Genomic DNA, 22,510 nt, shown 5'->3' with positions numbered 1-22,510 from the left:
TAATGACAAAACCCACCATAATTTATTTTCTCTTATGGTTTCTGTTGGTCAAAAATTTGAGAAGGGGACTTCCCTCTTGGTGCAGTGATTAAGAATCTGCCTGCCAATGCAGGGGACACGGGTTCGAGCCCTGGTCCTGGAAGATCCCACATGCCGCGGAGCAACTAAGCCCGTGCACCACTGCTGAGCCTGCGCTCTAGAGCCCACAAGCCACAACTACTGAGCCCGCGCACCTAGAGCCTGTGCTCCGCAACAAGAGAAGCCACCGCAATGAGAAGCCCACGCATCGCAGCGAAGAGTAGCCCCTGTTGGCCACAACTAGAGAAAGCCTGTGCACAGCAACAAAGACCCAACACAACCAAAAAAGAAAAAAAAAAGAAATTTGAGAAGGACCCAGCTGGGCAGTTCTCACTTGGGTCTGTCATGAGGCTACAGTCAGATGTTGGCTGAGGCCACAGTCATCTGAAGACTCAACTGGGGCTGGAGGATCATTTCTAAGGTTACTCACTCACATAGCTGGCGAGTTGGTGCTGTCTGTAGGCTGAGTGCCCCAGTCCTTTCCACGTGGAGCTCTCCACAGAGCTGCCGGAACATCACTTCTGCCACATCTTATGGGTCGAAGCAAGTCACCAGGTCAACCCAGATTCAAGAGGAGGTGAAATTGGGAATTCCCTGGTGGGCCAGTGGTTAAGACTCGAGCTTCCAATGCAGGGGGCATGGGTTCAATCCCTGGTTGGGGAACTAAGATCCTGCAAGCCAAAAAAAAAAGAGGAGGTGAAATAATTCCACCTTGTGGTAGTAGAAACAGCAAAATCATGTTGCAAAGAGGCATGAACACAGGGGTGGGGGTAATTCTCTCCAGGGCCATTATTGTAACAATACTCCATAGGGATGGTGCACAAAGTTCCTACACTGGGTCAGCATGCCCCACACATGCACCCAGAGACCGATGAACTTTAGCCTCACTCTTGACAACAACCTGGCGCCTCCCAGCTTGTTCCTAACTCCCTTCTCAGCTAGTCCAGCTCAGAAGCTCTGCCCATTGGCTCTGCCTCCGGTTTGGGGCCCTGTTTATGCCCTTTGGCCTTGCTGATGCATGTGAGGACTTTGATTCAGATTACCTGCCAGTCTTCCCGCTCTTGGGTGGCCCCTACTCTGCTTCCTGGAACTCACAGCCCCACCCCCTCAGCTGCCCTCTGGCAGGGCCTGGTCTGCCCTCCCCCTGGGAAAGTTCATACAACACCAGTGGGTTCTTCTTGACCAATTTCTCAGGAAAACTTCCTAATACATCTGAAAGTACGATATATGTCTTTCCCCTTTTATTCACCCCAACCTAATAAGCTCCAGTAATTCAGACCTTTGAGAAATTCTACAATTTAAGCTCCAAATTTTAGTCCCCCCCTGCTTTTTTCTTGGTCTGTCATACATGTCCTTTAGAACTCATGAGTTACTGAGAATATAAACCAATGACACTGTTATTTGATAAGAGCTATAAAAGGAAAAGATAATACCAATAAGATAGAATCTCATACAACGGTTTATTGGGTGGGCTGAAAAGTTAACATGAATCACATTTTCCTAATTGAATCGTATTTTTTTTTTTTTTTTTTGCGGCACGCGGGTCTCTCACTGCTGTGGCCTCTCCCGCCGCGGAGCACAGGCCCCGGACGCGCAGGCCCAGTGGCCATGGCTCACGGGCCCAGCCGCTCCGCGGCACGTGGGATCCTCCCACACCGGGGCACAAACCCGCGCCCCCCGCATCGGCAGGCGGACTGCGCCACCAGGGAAGCCCTGAATCGTATTTTTTGATGTAGTAGCTTGCTGCCTAAGCACCCTCAGAAGGCCATAAGGCAGAGCACAGAATTATTTAGTAATAAAATTTTAGATTTTTTTATAAACCAAATTTTTTGTAAGGAGAAGTCTTTTGGTAAAGATATTAATTTGCTAATTATTAAAATAATTCTAGTGTTTTAAGATGTATTGTTAAGTAAAAAACAACAACAAAAAACAAGGTGTACAACAATTGCACAGTCAAGTACCTTTAGGGTGAAAATGGGAGAATCTATACAACATAACAAAACATAAAACATAATATGATATAATATGTGTGTGTGTCTATGTATCTCCTTTCTTTGGAAATATCTATAAGAAACCAGTAATATTGAGACTTCCCTGGCAGTCCAGTGGTTAAGGCTCCACGCTTCCACTGCAGGGGTTACGTGTTCGATCCCTGGTTGGGGAACTAAGATCCCACATGCCGCTAGGCCAAAAAAAAAAAAAAAAAGAAACCAGTAATATTGACTCTTAGGAGAAAAAAATCGGTGTCTGACAGCAGGGTGGGAGGAAGATTTGTCAGTTTATCCTTTGCTCCTTTTGAATTTTTGTACCAAAATAAATCAAAATTGTGGGAACAGGTATCACCTGGGAGGGGCATGAGGGAGTTCTCCAGGGTGTTGGAAATGTTCTGGGCCTTGGTCTGAGTGATGGTTAAATGGGTGAATACATGTGAAAAGTTATCATTCCATATACTTAAAATCTATGCACTTTATTATAAGTTATACTTCCAAGAAAGTGGTGACTTTCAATGAAAAAATTAAATATATTAAAATAATTTTTTATTTTGTTGGTTTTTGTTGTTTTTTGGGGGGAGGGGGGGCGCTGTATGGCATGTGTGATCTTAGTTCCCCGACCGGGGATCAAACCTGTGCCCCCTACAGTAGAAACATGGAGTCTTAACCACTGGACCGCCAGGGAAGTCCCAAAAATAATTTTTCAAGAAGAAAAATAAAGTCAGACTAGGCGGGCTGCCAAAAAATAAAGTCAGACCTTGCCTTGCTCCACAAAAGTAGATGTGTTTCTGAAAAGTTTACTTAAAGTTTACTTAAGCCAGTTTCTATAAAGCGAAGCATAATTTCCAGTTGGCTTCCATGATAATGTCTAAGAAGTAGTTGTGGACTTCATCCAGTGCTGGTCTTGATCTGAGCATTGGAACCCTGCTGGGGTGAACCCTCCTGCCCTCTGAGTCTGGGCTTGATGATAGTGAGAGAGGGGAAAGGTGATGAGTCTCCCTGAAAGGCCTGAGAAAGGGGAGCCCAGCAGAGAACAGAGGAAAAAAAGTTATTTACGGAGCGCCTCTGTGTCTGGGCCCTGCACACACTGGCATAACCAAGGCAGACAAAGAACCCTTCTGAAAGGCAAGAGAGAAAATAAAAATTTGAAAACAGAACCATATACATTAATCCACTCATATGCTCAGCATTTTAACATTTTCAAAGCCCTTTTACACCCATTTGTTCATTTGACCCCAAAACAATCCCATGAATGGACAGGGCACGTGTTGTTCATCCCGTTTTATGAATGAGGAAGGAAGCTGAGGCACAGACAGCGAAGTCACATGGAGGTAACAGAGTCAGAACTCAAACCGTGTTTTAAAATTCTAAGTCCGATGTGATTATTGCCGCTTCCCAGAAAGGTCACAGAGCATCCGGGGTCAGTTCTGGCTTCCCTACTTACCAGAAGTGTGATTTGCGGTGAGTTGCTGAATCTCTCTCTGCCTCCCTATTCGCATCTGTACAATGGAGCTGGTTTGTAGATTAAATGCACCGATACACTGAAAGCACACAGTAAGTGTTCATTAAAAGTTAGCTCTTGAGGGCTTCCCTGGTGGCGCAGTGGTTGAGAGTCCGCCTGCCGATGTGGGACGTGGGTTCGTGCCCCGGTCCGGGAAGGTCCCACATGCCGCAGAGCGGCTGGGCCCATGAGTCATGGCCGCTGGGCCTGCGCGTCAGCCTGTGCTCCGCAACGGGAGAGGCCACAACACTGAGAGGCCCGTGTACCACAAAAAAAAAAAAAAAAAAAAAAAGTTAGCTCTTGGGACTTCCCTGGCAGTCCAGTGGTTAAGACTCTGCACTTCCAATGCAGGGGCCACGGGTTTGATCCCCGGTCAGGGAACTAAGATCCCACATGCTGTGGTGCGCTGCCAGAAAAAAAAAATTTATCTCTTGTTTTTATTAGCAGAGGTAAAGAGAGACACAGTTAAAATGCCAAAGATGAGAAATGAGAGAATCATGGAGAGAAGAGGGTAAGGAGAAGAAATCAGAGGCAGAAATGGCTCCAGCATATCAGTGGCTCAGGGAGTTGGAACAAGAAGGATGTGACCAGGTAGAGGCCAGGGTCAGGCCAGAAGCACCAGTAGGAAGGTGCCCTCACCTCCACCTTGGCCTTTGACTTGCAGAAGCTCACTGTGTATAGGCCGAAGGCCAGCTAGCAACTGGCCCAGAATAGAGCCTGAGGCCAGGCAGAGGAGAGAAGAGATGGAAAAGGCACCTGGGTCACCTTGAGGGTTGCAAGCTCAAGACGTGGACAGGTGAGCAAGGTGGCTTCACTCAGTTACTTCAGGATGCCAGACTTCGTGGACAGTGTCGTGCTGGCAAGAAGTAACAATCAGACCTCTGTTGGGGGATGAGGGATAAGAGGGGGGCTGATTTGCTAATTTCCATGGCAGGAACACTCCCACCATGGCCAATTTCAGGAAGAAGCAGGGCCCTGGGGTCCAGTCATGGGGCAGAGACAGGCAGCCGGAAGGAAAAGGCAAAGGTATGAGGCCACAGCCATTGTTAGGAGACCCTTGTCCTGGTCCCTGAGAGAGTCCACAGAAGTGCCGTATGACCTTGCACACGTCATTCGCACCTCTCTGACTTCCAGTCACCTCAATGGAAGAGAAATACTGCCTGCCATGTTGGTGGCCTGACAGCGCTAGTGTGAATCCAGGCCAGAAGGTGTTTTTCGAGCACTTACTATGTGCTAAGTTCTGGGATACAGAGATGAATAAACGAGCTCTGAGAGGCAGCCAGGGGCCAGATCACAGAAAGCCTGGTGGATTGTAGGAGGGAGGCATCAGAGGGACTTCTTACCGTGATGCCTCGGGAGGGTTGGGACCAGGACCCTGGATGGGAGTTTCAGATGGAAAAGAACTCCTGTGTCTGCTGTTTGGAGTACGACCACCAGGGGGTGGGTGTATGAGTGCAGGGGCCGGAGAGAAGCTCTTGCAATCAGTCACCTGAGAGAGGACATGGTGGCCTGGACCAGAGAGGTGGCTGTGTGAGAGGTGTGGGGTGCGAGGAGGCTCCATCTGGAATATATCCTGAAGGCAGAAGCAACTAGACTTGCTGCTGGAACAAATTATCCCAGGAATGTTGCTACATAAAGAGCGTAGCTAATAACAACTCCCAGCTGTTGAGCCTCTCCTGTGGGCCAGGAGCTTTCCCTGCATTATCTCCTTTGGTTTTCACACCAAGCATGCAAGGGGGCATTGCTCAATCTATTTACAATAAATAAATGGAGGCTCAGAGACACTGAGTGATGTGCCCAACGTCCCACAGCAAGCCCACCACAGAGTTGGGATTTGAGCCTTTTAGACTGTCATGGGTGCCCTCCCCATGATACCAGCTGCCCCTAGGATTTTGGAAGGATTAGGATACTGTCTGGCACATAATAGGGCCTTAAATGATTATGTTTGCAAAATATTTACTATTACAGGCCCTTATTTCATTACATCCATAAACTCCCGCCAGCTTTATTGAGGTATAATTGACAAATAAAAATTGTATAGATTAAAGATGTACAACATGATATTTTTGATACATTCATAAGCTTAAAAAGTTGTAAGCACTACACACCCACCAGAATGGCTAAAATTTAAAACAAACAGGGACTTCCCTGTTGGTCCAGTGGCTGAGACTCCATGCTCCCAATGCAGGGGGCCCGGGTTTGATCCCTGGACAGGGAACTAGATCCTACACGCCACAACTAAGAGTGCACATGACTCAACTAAAGATCCCGCATGCCGCAACTAAGACCTGGGGCAGCCAATTAAATAAATAAATGTTTTAACAAACAAACAAAAACCCTGCCTGTGCCAAATGCTGCCAAAGATGTGCACAATGGGAAACTCTGATCGCTGATGATGGGAATACAAAATGGTACAGTCACCCTGGAAGACAGCTTGGCGGTTTCTGAGAGAGGTAATCATACACTTATCATATGACCCAGTGATCCAATTTTAGGTATTTACCTTAGAGAAATGAAAATGTATGACCACAAAAAAAACCTGAACATGAATGTTTATAGTTCATAGCAGCACTATTCATAATTGTCCCAAACCACAAATAACCCAAAGGTCCTTCAGCTGGTAAAGGGTAAGCAAACCACGGTATACCCACTTAAGGGATACTACTCAGCAATGGAAAGGAACAAAGTACTGGTCCATGAACAACGTGGACGAGTCTCAAATACATGAGGCTGAGTAAAAGGAGCCAGACCCAAAAGTCTCCGTACTGTATGATTCCAAATACATGACATTCTGGAAGAGACAAAACGACAGGTCAGAGAACAGAGCAGTGAGTGCCAGGGACCAGAGGGTGAGGGGAGAGGATGACTACAAAGGGGCAGCACAGGGAAACTTCTTGGGGTGATAGAGCTGTTCTATGTCTTGATTGTGGTAGTGGTTGCGTGACTGTACCTTTGGCCAAAACTCATAGAACTGTTTTATAAATGGTGGATTCTACTGTATGTAAATTATGCGTCAATAAATCCTAACTCATTTAGTGCCATAGTAAGGCCACTTCCCCCATTCCCCACTCAGACTAACCATTGCTAGGGAACCCCTGGGGACCTGAGCCAGGGTTCCCAAGCTCAAGAACTGGTCCTGCCCTTTCTGAAGGGACTGTTCATCAGAACTACTGGTGAGCTTTAAAATGCTGATGTTACAGCCCAGCCAAATGAGGGGTTCTGATTTAATGGCCTTGGGGTGCAGCCCGAGCATTGGGAGTCTTTCAAAAGCTTCCCAGGTGATTTAAATGACCTAGACACTGACTCCCTAAGAGCAGGGCCTATGATTTACTCCACTTTGTATTCCCAGATACTCCATAAATATGTGCATTGCAGTGCATAGAGGCAGACAGTACAGAGTGAAACGGTGAATGCCTGTAATAATCACATGTGGCCACCACTGCTCTGAGTGCTGGACCCCCTCCCCCGCAGTCCCCAGGAAGGTAGGACCATGGTTAACCCCCTTTGCCAGGTGAGGAAACCCCAGCCCAGAGTAAGGAAGTCTCACCCAAGACAATATAGCCAGTAAGTGGCAGAGCTGTGTGGAGGCCTGGACCCACTAACCACTGGGGATACTGTCCCCCAGTGCTGGCTATGGGCGGACTTTGGAATAAGACGAGCCAGGATTTGAGTCTGGGTTCATTACCTACAGCCTGGTTGACCATGGACAAGTTATTTAGCCTTGACTGGTTTTACCTTCCTCATCTGTATGTAAAATGTGGACAGTCGAACCGATGCCAAAAGGCTGTTACTGAATGAATGAGATGACGTGTGCCCAGTGCTGACTGCATAGTAAATACTCAATAATTCTAGCAATAATGAATGTAGGAAGAAATGAGTGAATGAATGAGTGAATGCCATTCCTGGAGCCCCAGCACCAGGAGGGAAGGCAGGGAGGGGCAAGGTCTTCCGCTGACTCGGGGTCCACGAGGCCCTCCAGAGATGCCCCCACCCTGGCATCTGCCAGCCTTCCCTCCCCCCACCCCCAGCTCCCCTTCCAGGGTCAGGGCACGTGGGCACCAGAGCCACCAGACTGCTAGGGGAGCCTCCAGCCTTTTAGATGTAAGGAGCTTCAGGAGTGAAAATTTGAACCCCTTAGAGTCTTCCCTTCCTGACGTAGACCATGAGCCTGGGACAAACAGGGTCACTGTGTGAGCAAAGCCAGGGTGAGATGCAGCCAGGGAAGGGCAGAGACTCCCCCAGGCCACATGGGCCTCTTTGAACTCCCAGGAGAGAAGCCTTGAGGATGGCACCCTCTTGGTGTCCATGGCTTTCTGGTGGGACCCTGAGTTCTGCCAGGTCCAGGCTCTGCTCTACCCTCTGGTCACTGCACGTTTCCACATCGTCACACTAATTCACGGAATAAGCACTCCATTCCGGCCAGTGCTTCCAGGTTGCGTTTCCCAGTGGCCGCTGGGGTACCCAGCCTCTCGGCTCTGGCACTGATGCCTAGTGATCCCACGTGGTGGCAGCTCAGGATCCCGGGAAGGAGGGCAGGCTGGGTGAGTTTTCCTTTGGTCCTTTTTTTTTTGCGGTACGCGGGCCTCTCACTGTTGTGGCCTCTCGTTGCGGAGCAGCACAGGCTCCGGATGCGCAAGCTCAGCGGCCATGGCTCACGGGCCCAGCCGCCCCACGGCATGTGGGATCCTCCCGGACTGGGGCACGAACCCGTGTCCCCTGCATCGGCAGGCGGACTCTCAACCACTGAGCCACCAGGGAAGCCCCTGGTCCTTCTTTTATTGTTCCCTTAACACAGGAAAGGCACTTTTGTTCTTGTGATTATAGAATAATACCTCATATTGAAAAAACATTCAAATACCACAAGCATGTAAAGAAGAAAGCAAAACAGCCACTTGTAAAATGCGTCGTGTACCCCTTTAGTTGGTGCAGATGTAAAGTGTCTTCATCCACAGCCCAGTGGGCTGGAATGCTACCTCTTCTACCCCATGTTATGTGACCACAAGCAAGTTTTACTCAACCATCGTTGCTTTGGTTTCCTCATCTGTAAAATGAGGATTTGGTATAGTGTCTACTTCTAATGCGATTATGAATTAAGCGCAATCATCTCCGCCAAGGCCTTAATTCAGTGCTTGACACAGAGTGAGTGTTTTAAAATGTTAGCTCCTTCTGTAGTTATCGCCCACTTAACACCTCACAGGCGTCTTCCTAGGTGAGTTCATTAAGATTGAAGCCTTCTCATTGAACAGCGGCACGGTTCTCCACTGTGTGTACGCAGCAGTTTGCCACAGGTTCCCTCCCCGTGGGCGTGAGTTTATTTGCTGAGTCTCCTTTGGATGGAGATTTACATAGTTTCCAGTTTGGGGGACTATTGTAAAGAATGTGCGTGAGTCTTGTCACACTGATTTGTCTCCTTGGGGTAAATTCTCAGAATTGTAACTGCAGGTCGAAGGGTTAGAATGTTGGGGTGTGTGCAGCCAGAATGTCAGGGTGCTAATGCCTAGAATTTGGGCATGTGCACAGTTCAAATGTTGGGGTGCACGGGGCTCGGTCCTTGGACCCCTTCCTTCTGTTTCACACACACGCTTTAAACCCCGTCTCTGGATGACAGCTCTCATGTTTACAGCCCCAGCCTAGACCTGGTGCCTGAGCTCAGATACCTGACTACTGGCCGAGGCCGTTGAGTGGGCACCTCAGCTGTAACTCGTCCATGTGAGAGCTCCTGGTGTGTCGCTATCCCCCAAACTGCCCCTTCCATGGTCTCCTCATCTCAGTTAGTGGCAGCTGCACCCCACCACCTTGTTCTCAGGTCAGAGGCCTTAGAGTCACCTTTGGCTCCCTCTTTCTCTCCCACCACATTCATTGTATAGGGGAGTCTCCTCCACTCTACCTTCAAAATATACCCAGAATCCTAGCCCTTCTCACCACCTTCACTGCTCCAACCCTGATATAAGCCTCCTTCTCTCTCACTTGATGGTAGTGGCAGCCTCTCAACTGCTTCTACCTTCATTCCTTTCAGTCCATTTCAACAAGCGGCAGGAGGGAGTCTGTTAAAACAAATCAGATTCCCCCCAAGACTCCCCATCTCATTCAGCCCTGCCTCTACTGACCCCCCACCCTTAGTTTAGTGATGATTTGATGTCTTCTCCTCTGATCTCCTTCCTGCCCACTCCACTTCAGCCACACTGACCTCCTCACTGTTCTTTGCATGTACCAGGCAGGCTCCCACCTCAGGACCTTTGCACTTGCTGTTCCCTCCACCTGGAATTCTCTTCTCCCAGATATCTGTGTGTTTCCCTCCCTTTCTTCTTTCCTTGATGTTGTTTTTCAAACATGTGTGTTTTTCACACACACATCCTATTCCCCCTCTGCTCCCTTTCTTGCTTTTTTTTCTTCCACTAGAGTGATGAACCATCCTGGTTTGCCTGGAACTGAGGGGATTCTTGAGACTTAAGACTTTTACTTATAAAACTAGGAAAGTCTGGATGGTTTGTCACTCTATTTGAGCACTCATCACATCTGATATGTTCTACCTTTTATGCATTTATTTTGTTGAATAAGAATATAAACTCCATGAAGGCAGAAATGTTGTCTGTCTCCTTCACTGCTGTACCCCCGGTATAGGTACTGCATTTGGCTCAAAGAAGATGCTCAACAAATATTTGTTGAATTAAGGAATGAACTTATGGCCAGGTCAGCCTGGTCCCCAGAGAGATCATGCCAATTAGGTTTTCTTGGGCTTTAAAAAATACCCTACGGGGCTTCCCTGGTGGCGCAGTGGTTGAGAGTCCGCCTGCCGATGCAGGGGACGCGGGTTCGTGCCCCGGTCCGGGAAGATCCCACATGCCGCGGAGCGGCTGGGCCCGTGAGCCATGGCCGCTGAGCCTGCGCGTCCGGAGCCTGTGCTCCACAACGGGAGAGGCCACAACAGTGAGAGGCCCGCGTACTGCAAAAAAAAAAAAAAACCCTACGGAAGGGAGGTGGCCTCAGGTTGGGGGGTGGGGGTAGGCAAACTGCTGGGCCTAGAAGGGGACAAAGATCTATGACTGGTCTGTCTCACCTTCATCAGGGGCAGAGCAGCCTAGCAGCAGCTGGGCCTGATGGAAGTGGCTTCGGGTGTCAGGGCCCCGGCTGGGGTCCCTGGATGTGGCCTGCTGGTCATTGCCACCCCCTGGTGGTCTCTTATGAAAAAGCAGCCTCACCCACCAGCCAGAAATGCTCCTGCCCTCTCCTCCTGCTCCTACCTTTCCTCTCCTGTCTTTCCCCATTTCCTTCCCCCTTTCCTCTCCTTTTCTGCTCAGCCAATTGCTCTGCTACCCGATGGACAGAGCCTTCACCTTAGTGCACTACGTTAAAACCTGGCTCTGGCATCCACCAGCTGTGTGACCTTGAGCCAATGACTAAACCTCTCTAAGACTCAGTGTCCTCATCTGGAAAATGGGGATTATAAGTCCTGAAGGTAAAACAAGATAATCCATGTAGAACATTTAGAACAGTGCCTGCCTCAGTAGATGTCTGGTATTTGTTATTATTATTAATCTCATGCCTAGCACTTGGTAGGTTGCTTGCTTTGTTCTTCATCCGGATGACCTAGGCTGCGCATCAGACTCCTATGGGTACTCCTGAAACATACCCATGCCTCCCCGTCCCAGACCAGTCAAATCAGAAATCTTTGGTGATGGATCCAGGCCTTGTAGTGTTTGAATTTTTAGTTTATATTTATTTGTTGGTATCTTTTAAAGCTTCCCAGGTGATACATATGTGCAGCCAGCCTGTGAACCACATTGGTGACCAACAGTCCTGGGTTACCTGGGACTTTCTTAGTTTTAGCACTGAAAGTCCCATGTTCCAGGAATCCCCTCGGCCCTGGGCAAACTGGGATGCTTCGTCATCTCCTCCCCAAAGGAATGAACCCATGTGTTCTGAATCTCAAATCAGGACACATGCTCTGAACACAGACGACTGGAAATCAATTCTTTGAAAGCTCAGCTTGGGGTGGTGGGTCAGCTGAAGTGTCAGCCCGTGCGTGGCAGGAGCAGGGCTCTGAGGGGGAGAGGGCCCCGCTGTAGCTTAGTCAGACAGGTCCCTGTCGTTGGGCCCCCCGGGGCTCAAGCCGCTGGCCGCCCGCTCCATGGCCTTCACCCAGCGATCCTTCAGCTCCTCGGTTTCGGCCTTGAAGGTGTAGAGCTGGCCTGACTGTTGCAGCTGGAAGACCCGGGGGTCAGCCTGGGGCCCAGCGGTCACCTGGTAGCCCAGCAGGGGGATGGAGGTGTGGGCCCGCATGTCCTGGGAGGGGAGGGCAGAACTGTGGGCTGCTGTCCTCCCATTCAGCGCCACTGCCTCAGACGGCTGTTTGGAAGGTACCAGGCACACACCTGCCTCTTGCCCCCCCAAAACCCATGAAGTGGGGTGGGGTGGCAGGAGGGCATTGAGGAAGAGGACTGGTCACCCCCTGAGGGCAAAGCAGTCATGACCTGGAGTCTGGGCCCAGCTCTGAAAGCCACTAACCCTGTGACTTGAGGGAACCAGGTCCTCATTGAGCCTCATCTGACTTATGGGGCCAACAGTACTCACCCCCACCGCCACCCCTGACACACACACATACTGTGAGGAGGGGTGGGGCGTGGCATTACCTGGGGGGCAGCGTAGACATAGAGCACGAGGGGGTCATCCCGGGGGATCACGCACCAGCCCCGGGACCCGCTCTTGCCCCACTTGTCCCCGAAGAGCTGTAGGAAGCTGCACATTAGGCTCTGCTCGGACCCCGCTGCAGCTCCTTTCTGAAACCAGAGAGAGGGACTGTCAGGGAACAGAGCACCCACTACCTAACAGATGTCGGTCATTAGAAATCACTCTTTCTAAACCTTTCGGCAACCGTGCAAGGAGGTGTTATTTGTCCCTGAGGCTCAGAGAGGTCCCATCAGGGACCTGCAGTCACAGAGCTGGCCAGTGGCAGAGCTGCAGTCAAACCTCAGCCAGCCTGACCTCTGCGCAGGTGCTCGGAGGGCTTATCCCCTGAGAGCTGCCCCAGGGAACAGAACTGGAGCCTGAAAAGGGGCAGACCATCCCCTCTCTCCAGGAGCAAAAGCTGTGTGGTATGGTCTAGTGATTGGGGAGGGCATGGGCAGGGCCGGGGCCTAGAAGAATGAGGGAGGATTGGAAAGTGGGCAGATGTCAGTGGAAAGGAACCAACTTGAACCTGGGAGCTGAGTTCAGCTGGAATAGGCTGGGGTCTTCTCCCACCTCCCAAGGACAGTGGGATGTCAACCTGGCTTTAATGAGGGAGTGGCAGAGGGGCGGGGGTAACCAGTGTCTAGGCTGGGTGCCAGTGCCCCAGAGGTGCTGACCAGCAGTGAGAGTGCCTGGGGCTGGGGGTGGGGAGTGGCTCAGCCCCAAGGACAGCAGAGAACATCTGTGGTAGAGATCAGAGAGCTGGTTCCTAACTCGCTGTGTGACCTTGGTCACTTCTCTGGGCCTGGGTCTCCAACCAGCTGGTCCCTGAAGTCCCTTCCAATTACAATGGAGTCTCCAGGCTGCCTCTTCCCTGCAGTGGGACTCTGACCTGCAGCCTCAGTATCCCCATCTGTAAAATGGAATCAGCCGCACCAGCTCTTTTCACCTCCTGGGACTGCTAGGGCAGGGCATGGGGATATGAACAGGAGTGGTCCAGAGGGGCTGTGCGATTATCGGATGAGGATGCAGAGGAAAGGTGGAGAGCCTGGGCCACAGCCTGGAGCCAAAAGTTGCTTCTATTTGGTGACAGGCGCAGCTCTGTTTTATTTGGCCAGGGCCGGGCCGGGGTGGGGGGGTGTTCCGTCGGGGGTGCTGTCTGTGGGCAGAGAGAGAAGGACGGGGAGTGTGACCACGGCAGGCTTGTTCCTCAGCACCGAGGACAGTGCCAGCACTTGGTGAGGCCGTGCACACATTTGCCTAGTAGAGGAAACCGGCCCTCACCTCCAGGATGCCACGCCTCTTGTCCTCCTTGTCCTCGGGGAGCACATTTCCGGTGAGGAACGTGTAGCAGTCTAAACAGACTCGGCTGGGCCTGTTGTCATCGTATTTGAGCTCAGCCCGGTAGTCGGAGCACCTGGCACACACCACCTGGGGGAGGACAGGCAGGAGGGGCTTGGGGGCTGAAGTGAGGCACGGAGGTCCCCGTTCGTGCCTTGGCTCAGGAGGTGGGGACGTGAGAGCAACCCGAGACCAGAGGAAGAAAAAGAAAGCTTCAGGAGAGGGATGGAGGCAGAGCTGGGCATCCCCTGCGCTGGCAGAGGCCCAGCCGCCTGGAGGTTGCAGTGCAGGGGGAGAGGGCCCGCAGCTGGGGGCTTGAGGCCTGGCCCCCACTGCAGGAGCTCAACCTCTCTCCCTTCACGTTCCCCGTTGTGAGGGCAGCTACTGATCCCGGGGGCTTGACCTGTGCACACCCCTTGCATCTGATCACTTCTCTGAGCGCTCTCTCTCCCCTCTGTCATCTCACATGACTCCCAGCAACCCCACCAGGTGACCAGCCCTGGGACTTTTACTCTCACCTACAACGAGGGGACAGTGACTTGATGAAGGCCACAGAGCTCTCTGGCAGCACTGGCCCTCCTCAAACAGAAGGTGTCTTTACGGTTCTACAGTTTAGCATTAAGAGTCATGCAGATTTTGCAGTCCACCCAATCCTAGAGTCAAACGTGTTCTGATACAAAAATGATGGGCTGGCTGTTTCTGCCAGGAAGACCCGCCATGTGGAGTCTGTGGAGTGGCGCCCGGCCCCCAGCCCACCACGGAGACGTCCCCAAGAAGGCCATCACAGATCAGGCTGGGGAGATCGGGTGAAAGAGGCATGAGAAAACCTGGGGGGAAACACAGGCACTGCAGGATGTGACTTCCAGGAAGACTGGAGTGTCACAGTGAGTCCAGGATGTGGGATTGGAAATGGGGGCAAGAGATAGAGACTTGGACGAAGGGTTATTCATCAGGTAGCCGGTCTGTGTGCCCAGCACAGCACGTGGCCTGGGAGGGAGCCACAGGGGAAGGCCTGGGCTTGCCCCACCATCACCAGGATTCCTGTCTGGCAGGCGGGGAGGCAGAAACTGGGCACCCAACCACGAAAGGATGACTCACAGAGTACAAACGTTCACACGGGCAGGAGAAACCCCAGAATCGGGTGCCTCACACAGCCCCACACACAGGGCTTCAGCTACCTTGAGAATATTTTATTTTGTTTTTTATTGAGATTTAAAATTTTTAAATACAATTAGCAAGTATTTATTTTCTCCTCTCCTCTACCAACTTTTTATTTTGAAAAATTTCAAACCTGAAGACAAGTTGAAATAATACAGTGATACCCCCACCACCAAATTCACGAATTGTGAACATTTTTGCCACTTTTGATTTATCCCTCTCTCCCTTTCTCTCTCTTTCTCTTTCTCTCTCTATACACACACACACACACACACACACACACACACACACACACATACATACATATATATATTTTTTCTGAACCATTTGAGTTTAAATTACAGTCATCATGTCACATCACCCTTAAATATGTAGCTGGTGTCTCCTAAGAACAAGGGCATTCTCCTCCCTATCTACGATGTCATGATCACACACAGGAAATTTAACATCGATACAATATTGTTACCTATATATGCTTCATAATCAAATTTCCCCCAATGGTCCCAGTAATGACTTCTGTTTCTGGTTCTGTTTTTCCCATCCAGGATTCAATCAAGGATCATATATTTCATTTAGTTCTTAGAATATTTTATTTCTTTTTTGTACCTGGAAGGCAGGTACATGAGTGTTGTTATATTGTTCTTTGTGCCTCTTTGTATTTCTTAACTATTTAAAATAATTTTTTAGAAACTACTTACAAAGTTACAAGCGTGAGTAGACTCAACTCTTGTTTACTGATGTGACTCACCGAAAATGGAAGCTAATCCCCAGATCCTTTCTATTTGGCTCTGATATGAAACTCACTTACACGAACATAGGTGTGTCCCAGTCCTAGAAATTTACTTTGTGTCCTGATTGCAGTTTAACACATTTGGGGACGCCTCGCTGACTGGCCCCAACCTGCCCAGCTGGTCTCCTCCTGTCCCCAGAGGTCATTAAAGACGGAGGTCATTAAAGGGCTTCTCTGTTTGCAGAGTAAATGGAGAGGGTTGTAATGTCAACAGAGAACAGCTCAAGTACAGCAAGTGCTTAAAAAGCAAAGCAAGATCTGCCTCTGATAACTGGGCCTGAGCTGACAAGAGGGAGGAGTGGTTCCTTCCTCAATCAGCTGGTGGCTGTTCCTCTGAGTGAGGCTGCCCAAGTGATTAAGGAGGGGGAAGGAAAGGGGGACAAGGAGAGGGAAGGGGGTGAACCTTCTTTTGTTGAGTCCTCACTACCACCCTGGAGGTAGGTGTTACTAATCCCCATTGTACAGGTGAGGAAGCTGAGGCTTGAACCTGGCGGGCAGAGTTAGCAGCAGAACCGAGCAGGTGCTGGAGTGCTGAGGGTTTGCCAAGAAGAGGAGGGGACAGTTAGCTGAGGTCGGTCAAGAAAAGAGGACGGTGAGGGGTGGATGAGTAACAGGTGTGGGGCTGATGAGGTGGTGGATGAAAGGCCCGACAGGGGCTGAAGGATTTGGGTGCCCCCACCCAGGAACTGGAGACCATTTCCTGGTGCTGGGCCTTGGGGGTCTTGGGAAATGGTGGTGAGGAAGCAGATGAATGAACAGGGTCAGCTTTGGGGAGTGTCTTGAACAGGTCGCTTAACCTGTCTGAGCCTTGCGTCCTACCTGCAGAATGGGGCAAACAGCTGACCTGCTTCACACGTGGGCACCATGAGGCCCCAAAAACAGGTAACTCACACGCCTGGCACAGTTAGCGCCCAGCACTTCTGGCTGTACTGGTTGAAGCGGGCAGGGTTGGCAGGGATGGGAGGGCAGGGCCTGAGCTGGGAAGGCAGAGGCCGAGGTGGGTACTCACGTAGCCGCAGGCCCGGCAGTGGTGGCGGCGGCGCATCAGGGCGTTGAAGGGCTCCTGGCAGCGCATACACATGGTCACCATCTTGTCACGGACCCACTGCGGCGCCCGGAGGCCCAGCTCCTCGGACTGCAGCTGTGGGGTGGCAGGGTGGGTACTTCAGGACCCCCTGTACCCACCTGCTTGTGGCAGAGATCATGTGTGCTATGTTTCCCGGTGGCTTCCATGTGAAGCGGACTGGACGAATACAGACCACGTAAAGGGGAGGTCAGTTACTGTGAGCCTATTTTACAGGTGAGGAAGCTGAGCCCCAGAGAGGTCAAGGGACTCAGCAAAGACACCCAGCAGGCCAGAGTTCAGAGCTCAGATGTGAAATCAAGTCACAGACGCTCTCCATAACTACCACCCCACCTGCCTTCCACCTTCCCTTGGTCTCACATTTTTCAGGCACTTTCAAAACCCAAACCTGGGCATGCGCTCACTCCCTCTTGCGAGAACAACGGAATCACGACTAACTGCTGAACAATCATCCACAGGAAGACAACAGAACTCGCCAGAAAAGATGCCCCACATCCACAGACAAAGGAGAAGCCGCAATGAGACAGCAGGAGGGGCACAACCACAGTAAAAGCAAATCCCATAACTGCTGGGGGGTGACCCACAAACTGGAGAACACTTATACCACAGAAGCCCACCCACTGGAGTGAAGGTTCTGAGCCCCATGTCAGGCTTCCCAACCTGGGGGTCCGGCCACAGGAGGAGGAATTCCTAGAGAATCAGACTTTGAAGGCTAGCGGGATTTGATTGCAGGACTTCGACAGGACAGGGGGAAACAGAGACTCCACTCTTGGAGGGCACACACCAAGTAGTGTGTGCATCGGGACCAAGGGGAAGGAGCAGTGACCCCATAGGAGACTGAACCAGACCTACCTGCTAGTGTTGGAGGGTCTCCTGCAGAGGTGGGGGGTGGCTATAGCTCACTGTGAGGACAAGGACACTGGCAGCAGAAGTTCTGGGAAGAACTCCTTGGCATGAGCCCTCCCAGGGTCTGCCATTAGCCCCACCAAAGAGCTGGGTAGGCTCCAGTGTTGGGTCGCCTCAGGCCAAACAACCAACAGGGAGGGAACCCAGCCCCACCCATCAGTAGACAAGTGAATTAAAGTTTTACTGAGCTCTGCCCACCAGAGCAATACCTAGCTCTACCCACCACCAGTCCCTCCCATCAGGAAGCTTGCACAAGCCTCTTAGATAGCTTTGTCCACCAGAGGGCAGATAGCAGAAGCAAGAAGAACTACAATCCTGCAGCCTGTGGAACGAAAACCACATTCACAGAAAGATAGACAAAATGAAAAGGCAGAGCGCTATGTACCAGATGAAGGAACAAGATAAAACCCAAGAAAAACAACTAAATGAAGTGCAGATAGGCAACCTTCCAGAAAAAGAATTCAGAATAATGATAGTGAAGATGATCCAGGACCTCAGAAAAAGAATGGAGGCAAAGATCGAGAAGGTGCAAGAAATGTTTAACAAAGACCTAGAAGAAAAAAAAAAAAAAAAAAAAGACCTAGAAGAATTAACAAACACCTAGAAGAATTAAAGAACAAACAAACAGAGATGAACAATACAATAACTGAAATGAAAAATACACTAGAAGGAATCAATAGCAGAATAACTGAGGCAGAAGAACGGATGAGTGACCTGGAAGACAGAATGGTGGAATTCACTGCTGCAGAACAAATTAAAGAGAAAAGAATGGAAAGAAATGAAGACAGCCTAAGAGACCACTGGGACAACATTAAACTCAACAACATTTGCATTATAGGGGTCCCAGAAGGAGAAGAGAGAGAGAAAGGACCAGGGAAAATATATGAAGAGATTATAGTCGAAAACTTCCCTAACATGGGAAAGGAAATAGCCACCCAAGTCCAGGAAGCACAGAGAGTCCCAGGCAGGAAAAACACAAGCAGAAACACGCCAAGATACATAGTAATCAAACTAACAAAAATTAAAGACAAAGAAAAATTACTGAAAGCAACAAGGGAAAAATGACAACATACAAGGGAACTCCCATAATGTTAATAGCTGATTTCTCAGCAGAAACTCTGCAAGCCAGAAGGGAGTGGCATGATATATTTAAAGTGATGAAAGGGAAGAACCTACAACCAAGATTACTCTACCTGGCAAGGATCTCATTCAGATTGAATGCAGAAATCAAAAGCTTTACAGACAAGCAAAAGCTAAGAGAATTCAGCATCACCAAACCAGTTCTACAACAAATGCTAAAGGAACTTCTCTAAGTGGGAAACACAAGAGAAGAAAAGGGCCTACAAAAACAAACCCAAAACAATTAAGAAAATGGTAATAGGAACATACATATCGATAATTACCTTAAACGTGAATGGATTAAATGCTCCAGCCAAAAGACACAGGCTTGCTGAATGGATACAAAAACAATACCCATATATATCTTGTCTACAAGAGACCCACTTCAGACCTAGGGACACGTACAGACTGAAAGTGAGGGGATGGAAAAAGATACTCCATGCAAATGGAAATCAAAAGAAAACTGGAGTAGCAATACTCATATCAGATAAAATAGACTTTAAAATAAAGAATGTTGGGCTTCCCTGGTGGCGCAGTGGTTGAGAGTCCGTCTGTCGATGCAGGGGACACGGGTTCGTGCCCTGGTGTGGGAAGATCCCATGTGCCGCGGAGCGGCTGGGCCCGTGAGCCATGGCCGCTGAGCCTGCGCGTCCGGAGCCTGTGCTCCGCAATGGGAGAGGCCACAGCAGTGAGAGGCCTGCGTACCGCAAAATAAATAAATAAATAAAATAAAATAAAATAAAGAATGTTACAAGAGACAAGGAAGGATACTACATAATGATCAAGGGATCAATCCAAGAAGAAGCTAAAGCAATTATAAATATATATGCACCCAACATAGGAGCACCTCAATACATAAGGCAACTGCTAACAGCTATAAAAGAGGAAATCAACAGTAACACAATAATAGTGGGGGACTTTAACACCTCACTTACACCAGTGGACAGATCATCCAAACAGAAAATTAATAAGGAAACACAAGCTTTAAATGACACAATAGACCAGATAGATTTAATTGATATTTATAGGACATTCCATTCAAAAACAGCAGATTACACTTTCTTCTCAAGTACACACAGAACATTCTCCAGGATAGATCACATCTTGGGTCACAAATCAAGCCTCGGTAAATTTAAGAAAATTGAAATCATATCAAGCATCTTTTCTGTCCACAACACTATGAGATTAGAAAACAGTTACAGGGAAAAAACACAAACACATGGAGGCTAAACAATACGTATTAAATAACCAAGAGATCACTGAAGAAATCAAAGAGGAAATAAAAAAATACCTAGAGACATATTACAATGAAAACATGACAATCCAAAACCTATGCGATGCAGCAAAAGCAGTTCTAAGAGGGAAGTTTATAGCAATACAAGCCTACCTCAAGAAACAAGAAACATCTCAAATAAACAATCTAACCTTACACCTAAAGGAACTAGAGAAAGAACAAACAAAACCCAAAATTAGTAGAAGGAAAGAAATCATAATGATCAGAGCAGAAATAAATGAAATAGAAACAAAGAAAATAATAGCAAAGATCAATAAAACTAAAAGCTGGTTCTTTGAGAAGATGAACAAAATTGATAAACCTTTAGCCAGACTCATCAAGAAAAAGAGGGAGAGGACTCAAATCAATAAAATTAGAAATGAAAAAGGGGAAGTTACAACGGACAGCGCAGAAATACAAAAGCATCATAAGAGACTACTACAGGCAACTCTATGGCAATAAAATGGACAACCTGGAAGAAATGGACAAATTCTTAGAAAGGTATAACCTTCCAAGACCAAACCAGGAAGAAATAGAAAATATGAACAGACCAATCACAAGTAATGAAATTGAAACTGTGATTAAAAGTCTTCCAACAAACAAAAGTCCAGGACCAGATGGCTTCACAGGTGAATTCTATCAAACATTTACAGAAGAGCTAACACCCATCCTTCTCAAACTCTTCCAAAATATTGCAGAGGAAGGAACACTCCCAAACTCATTCTGAGGCCACCATCATGCTGATACCAAAACCAGACAAAGATACTACAAAAAAAGAAAATTACAGACCAATATCACTGATGAATATAGATGCAAAACTCCTCAACAAAATACTAGCAAACAGAATGCAACAACACATTAAAAGGATCATACACCATGATCAAGTGGGATTTATCCCAGGGATGCAAGGATTCTTCAATATATGCAAATCAGTCAATGTGATACACCACTGAAGAAGAAAAACCATCCATATGATCATCTCAATAGATGCAGAAAAAGCTTTTGACAAAATTCAACACCCATTTATGATAAAACTTCTCCAGAAAGTGGGCACAGAGGGAAACTACCTCAACATAATAAAGGCCATATATGACAAACCCAGAGCAAACATCATTCTCAATGGTGAAAAACTGAAAGCATTTCCTCTGAGATTAGGAACAAGACAAGGATGTCTACTCTCGCCACTATTATTCAACATAGTTTTGGAAGTCCTAGCCATGGCAATCAGAGAAGAAAAAGAAATAAAAGGAATACAAGGGCTTCTCTGGTGGCGCAGTGGTTGAGAGTCTGCCTGCCGATGCAGGCGACATGGGTTCGTGCCCTGGTCCAGGAAGATCCCACATGCCGCGGAGCGGCTGGGCCCGTGAGCCATGGCCACTGAGCCTGCGTGTCCAGAGCCTGTGCTCCGCAACGGGAGAGGCCACAACAGTGAGAGGCCCGCGTACAAAAAAAAAAAGAAAAAGGAATAAAAATTGGAAAAGAAGTAAATCTGTCACTGTTTGCAGATGACATGATACTATACATAGAGAATCCTAAAGATGCCACCAGAAAACTACTAGAGCTAATCAATGAATCTAGTAAAGTTGCAGGATACAAAGTTAATGCACAGAAATCTCTTGCATTCCTATATACTAACAACGAAAGATCAGAAAGAGAAATTAAGGAAACAATCCCATTCACCATTGCAACAAAAGTAATAAAATACCTAGGAATAAACCTACTTAAGGAGGTCAAAGACCTGTACTCAGAAAACTATAAGACACTGATGAAAGAAATCAAAGATGACACAAACAGATGGAGAGATATACCATGTTCTTGGATTGCAAGAATCAATATTGTGAAAGTGACTATACTACCCAAAGCAATCTACAGATTCAATGCAATTCCTATCAAATTACCAGTGGCATTTTTTACAGAACTAGAACAAAAAAATCTTAAAATTTGTATGGAGACATAGAAGACCCCGAATAGCCAAAGCACTTTTGAGGGAAAAAAACAGAGCTGGAGGAATCAGACTCCCTGACTTCAGACTATACTACAAAGCTACAGTAATCAAGGCAATATGGTACTGGCACAAAAACAGAAATACAGATAAATGGAACAGGATAGAAAGCCCAGAGATAAACCCACACACCTATGGTCAACTAATCTATGACAAAGGAGGCAAGGATATACAATGGAGAAAAGACAGTCTGTTCAATAAGTGGTGCTGGGAAAACTGGACAGCTACATGTAAAAGAATGAAATTAGAACACTCCCTAACACCATACACAAAAATAGACTCAAAATGGATTAGAGACCTAAATGTAAGACTGGACACTATAAAACTCTTAGAGGAAAACATAGGAAGAACACTGTTTGACACAAATCACAGCAAGATCTTCTTTGATCCACCTCCTAGAGTAATGGAAATAAAAACAAAAATAAACAAATGGGACCTAATGAAACTTAAAAGCTTTTGCAAAGCAAAGGAAACTACAAACAAGACGAAAAGACAACCCTCAGAATGGGAGGAAATATTTGCAAATGAATCAATGGACAAAGGATTAATCTCCAAAATATATAAACAGCTCATGCCATTCAATATTACAAAAACAAACAA

At 48.2% G+C, this 22,510-nt stretch overlaps 1 protein-coding gene across 5 annotated transcripts in view; it reads right to left on the bottom strand.

Annotated features, from left to right (window-relative positions):
- Positions 1-22,510, bottom strand: part of LOC101282806 (FYVE, RhoGEF and PH domain-containing protein 2) — a 53,815-nt gene continuing 31,305 nt past the window's right edge. For 2 of the 5 annotated variants that reach the window (XM_049715781.1, XM_049715782.1), the window contains exons 8-12: positions 16,536-16,667; positions 13,522-13,668; positions 12,201-12,347; positions 3,514-3,610; positions 1,791-3,187 (exon numbers count right to left, since the gene is read on the bottom strand). In XM_049715781.1, the coding sequence (XP_049571738.1) occupies positions 2,958-3,187; positions 3,514-3,610; positions 12,201-12,347; positions 13,522-13,668; positions 16,536-16,667 (753 nt within the window). In that variant the 3' untranslated portion in view covers positions 1,791-2,957. Of the gene's footprint in view, positions 750-1,790; positions 3,188-3,513; positions 3,611-3,842; positions 6,362-12,200; positions 12,348-13,521; positions 13,669-16,535; positions 16,668-22,510 lie in introns of those variants that run through there. The other 3 variants (XM_033424107.2, XM_033424106.2, XM_033424108.2) reach the window with 3 other exon arrangements.

Source organism: Orcinus orca, chromosome 10, assembly GCF_937001465.1.
Source record: "Orcinus orca chromosome 10, mOrcOrc1.1, whole genome shotgun sequence".
In the NCBI taxonomy this organism is placed as follows: Eukaryota; Metazoa; Chordata; class Mammalia; order Artiodactyla; family Delphinidae; genus Orcinus; species Orcinus orca.
Note: the sequence above shows the minus strand (reverse complement) of the source record. Positions and strands in the feature narration are given on the sequence as shown.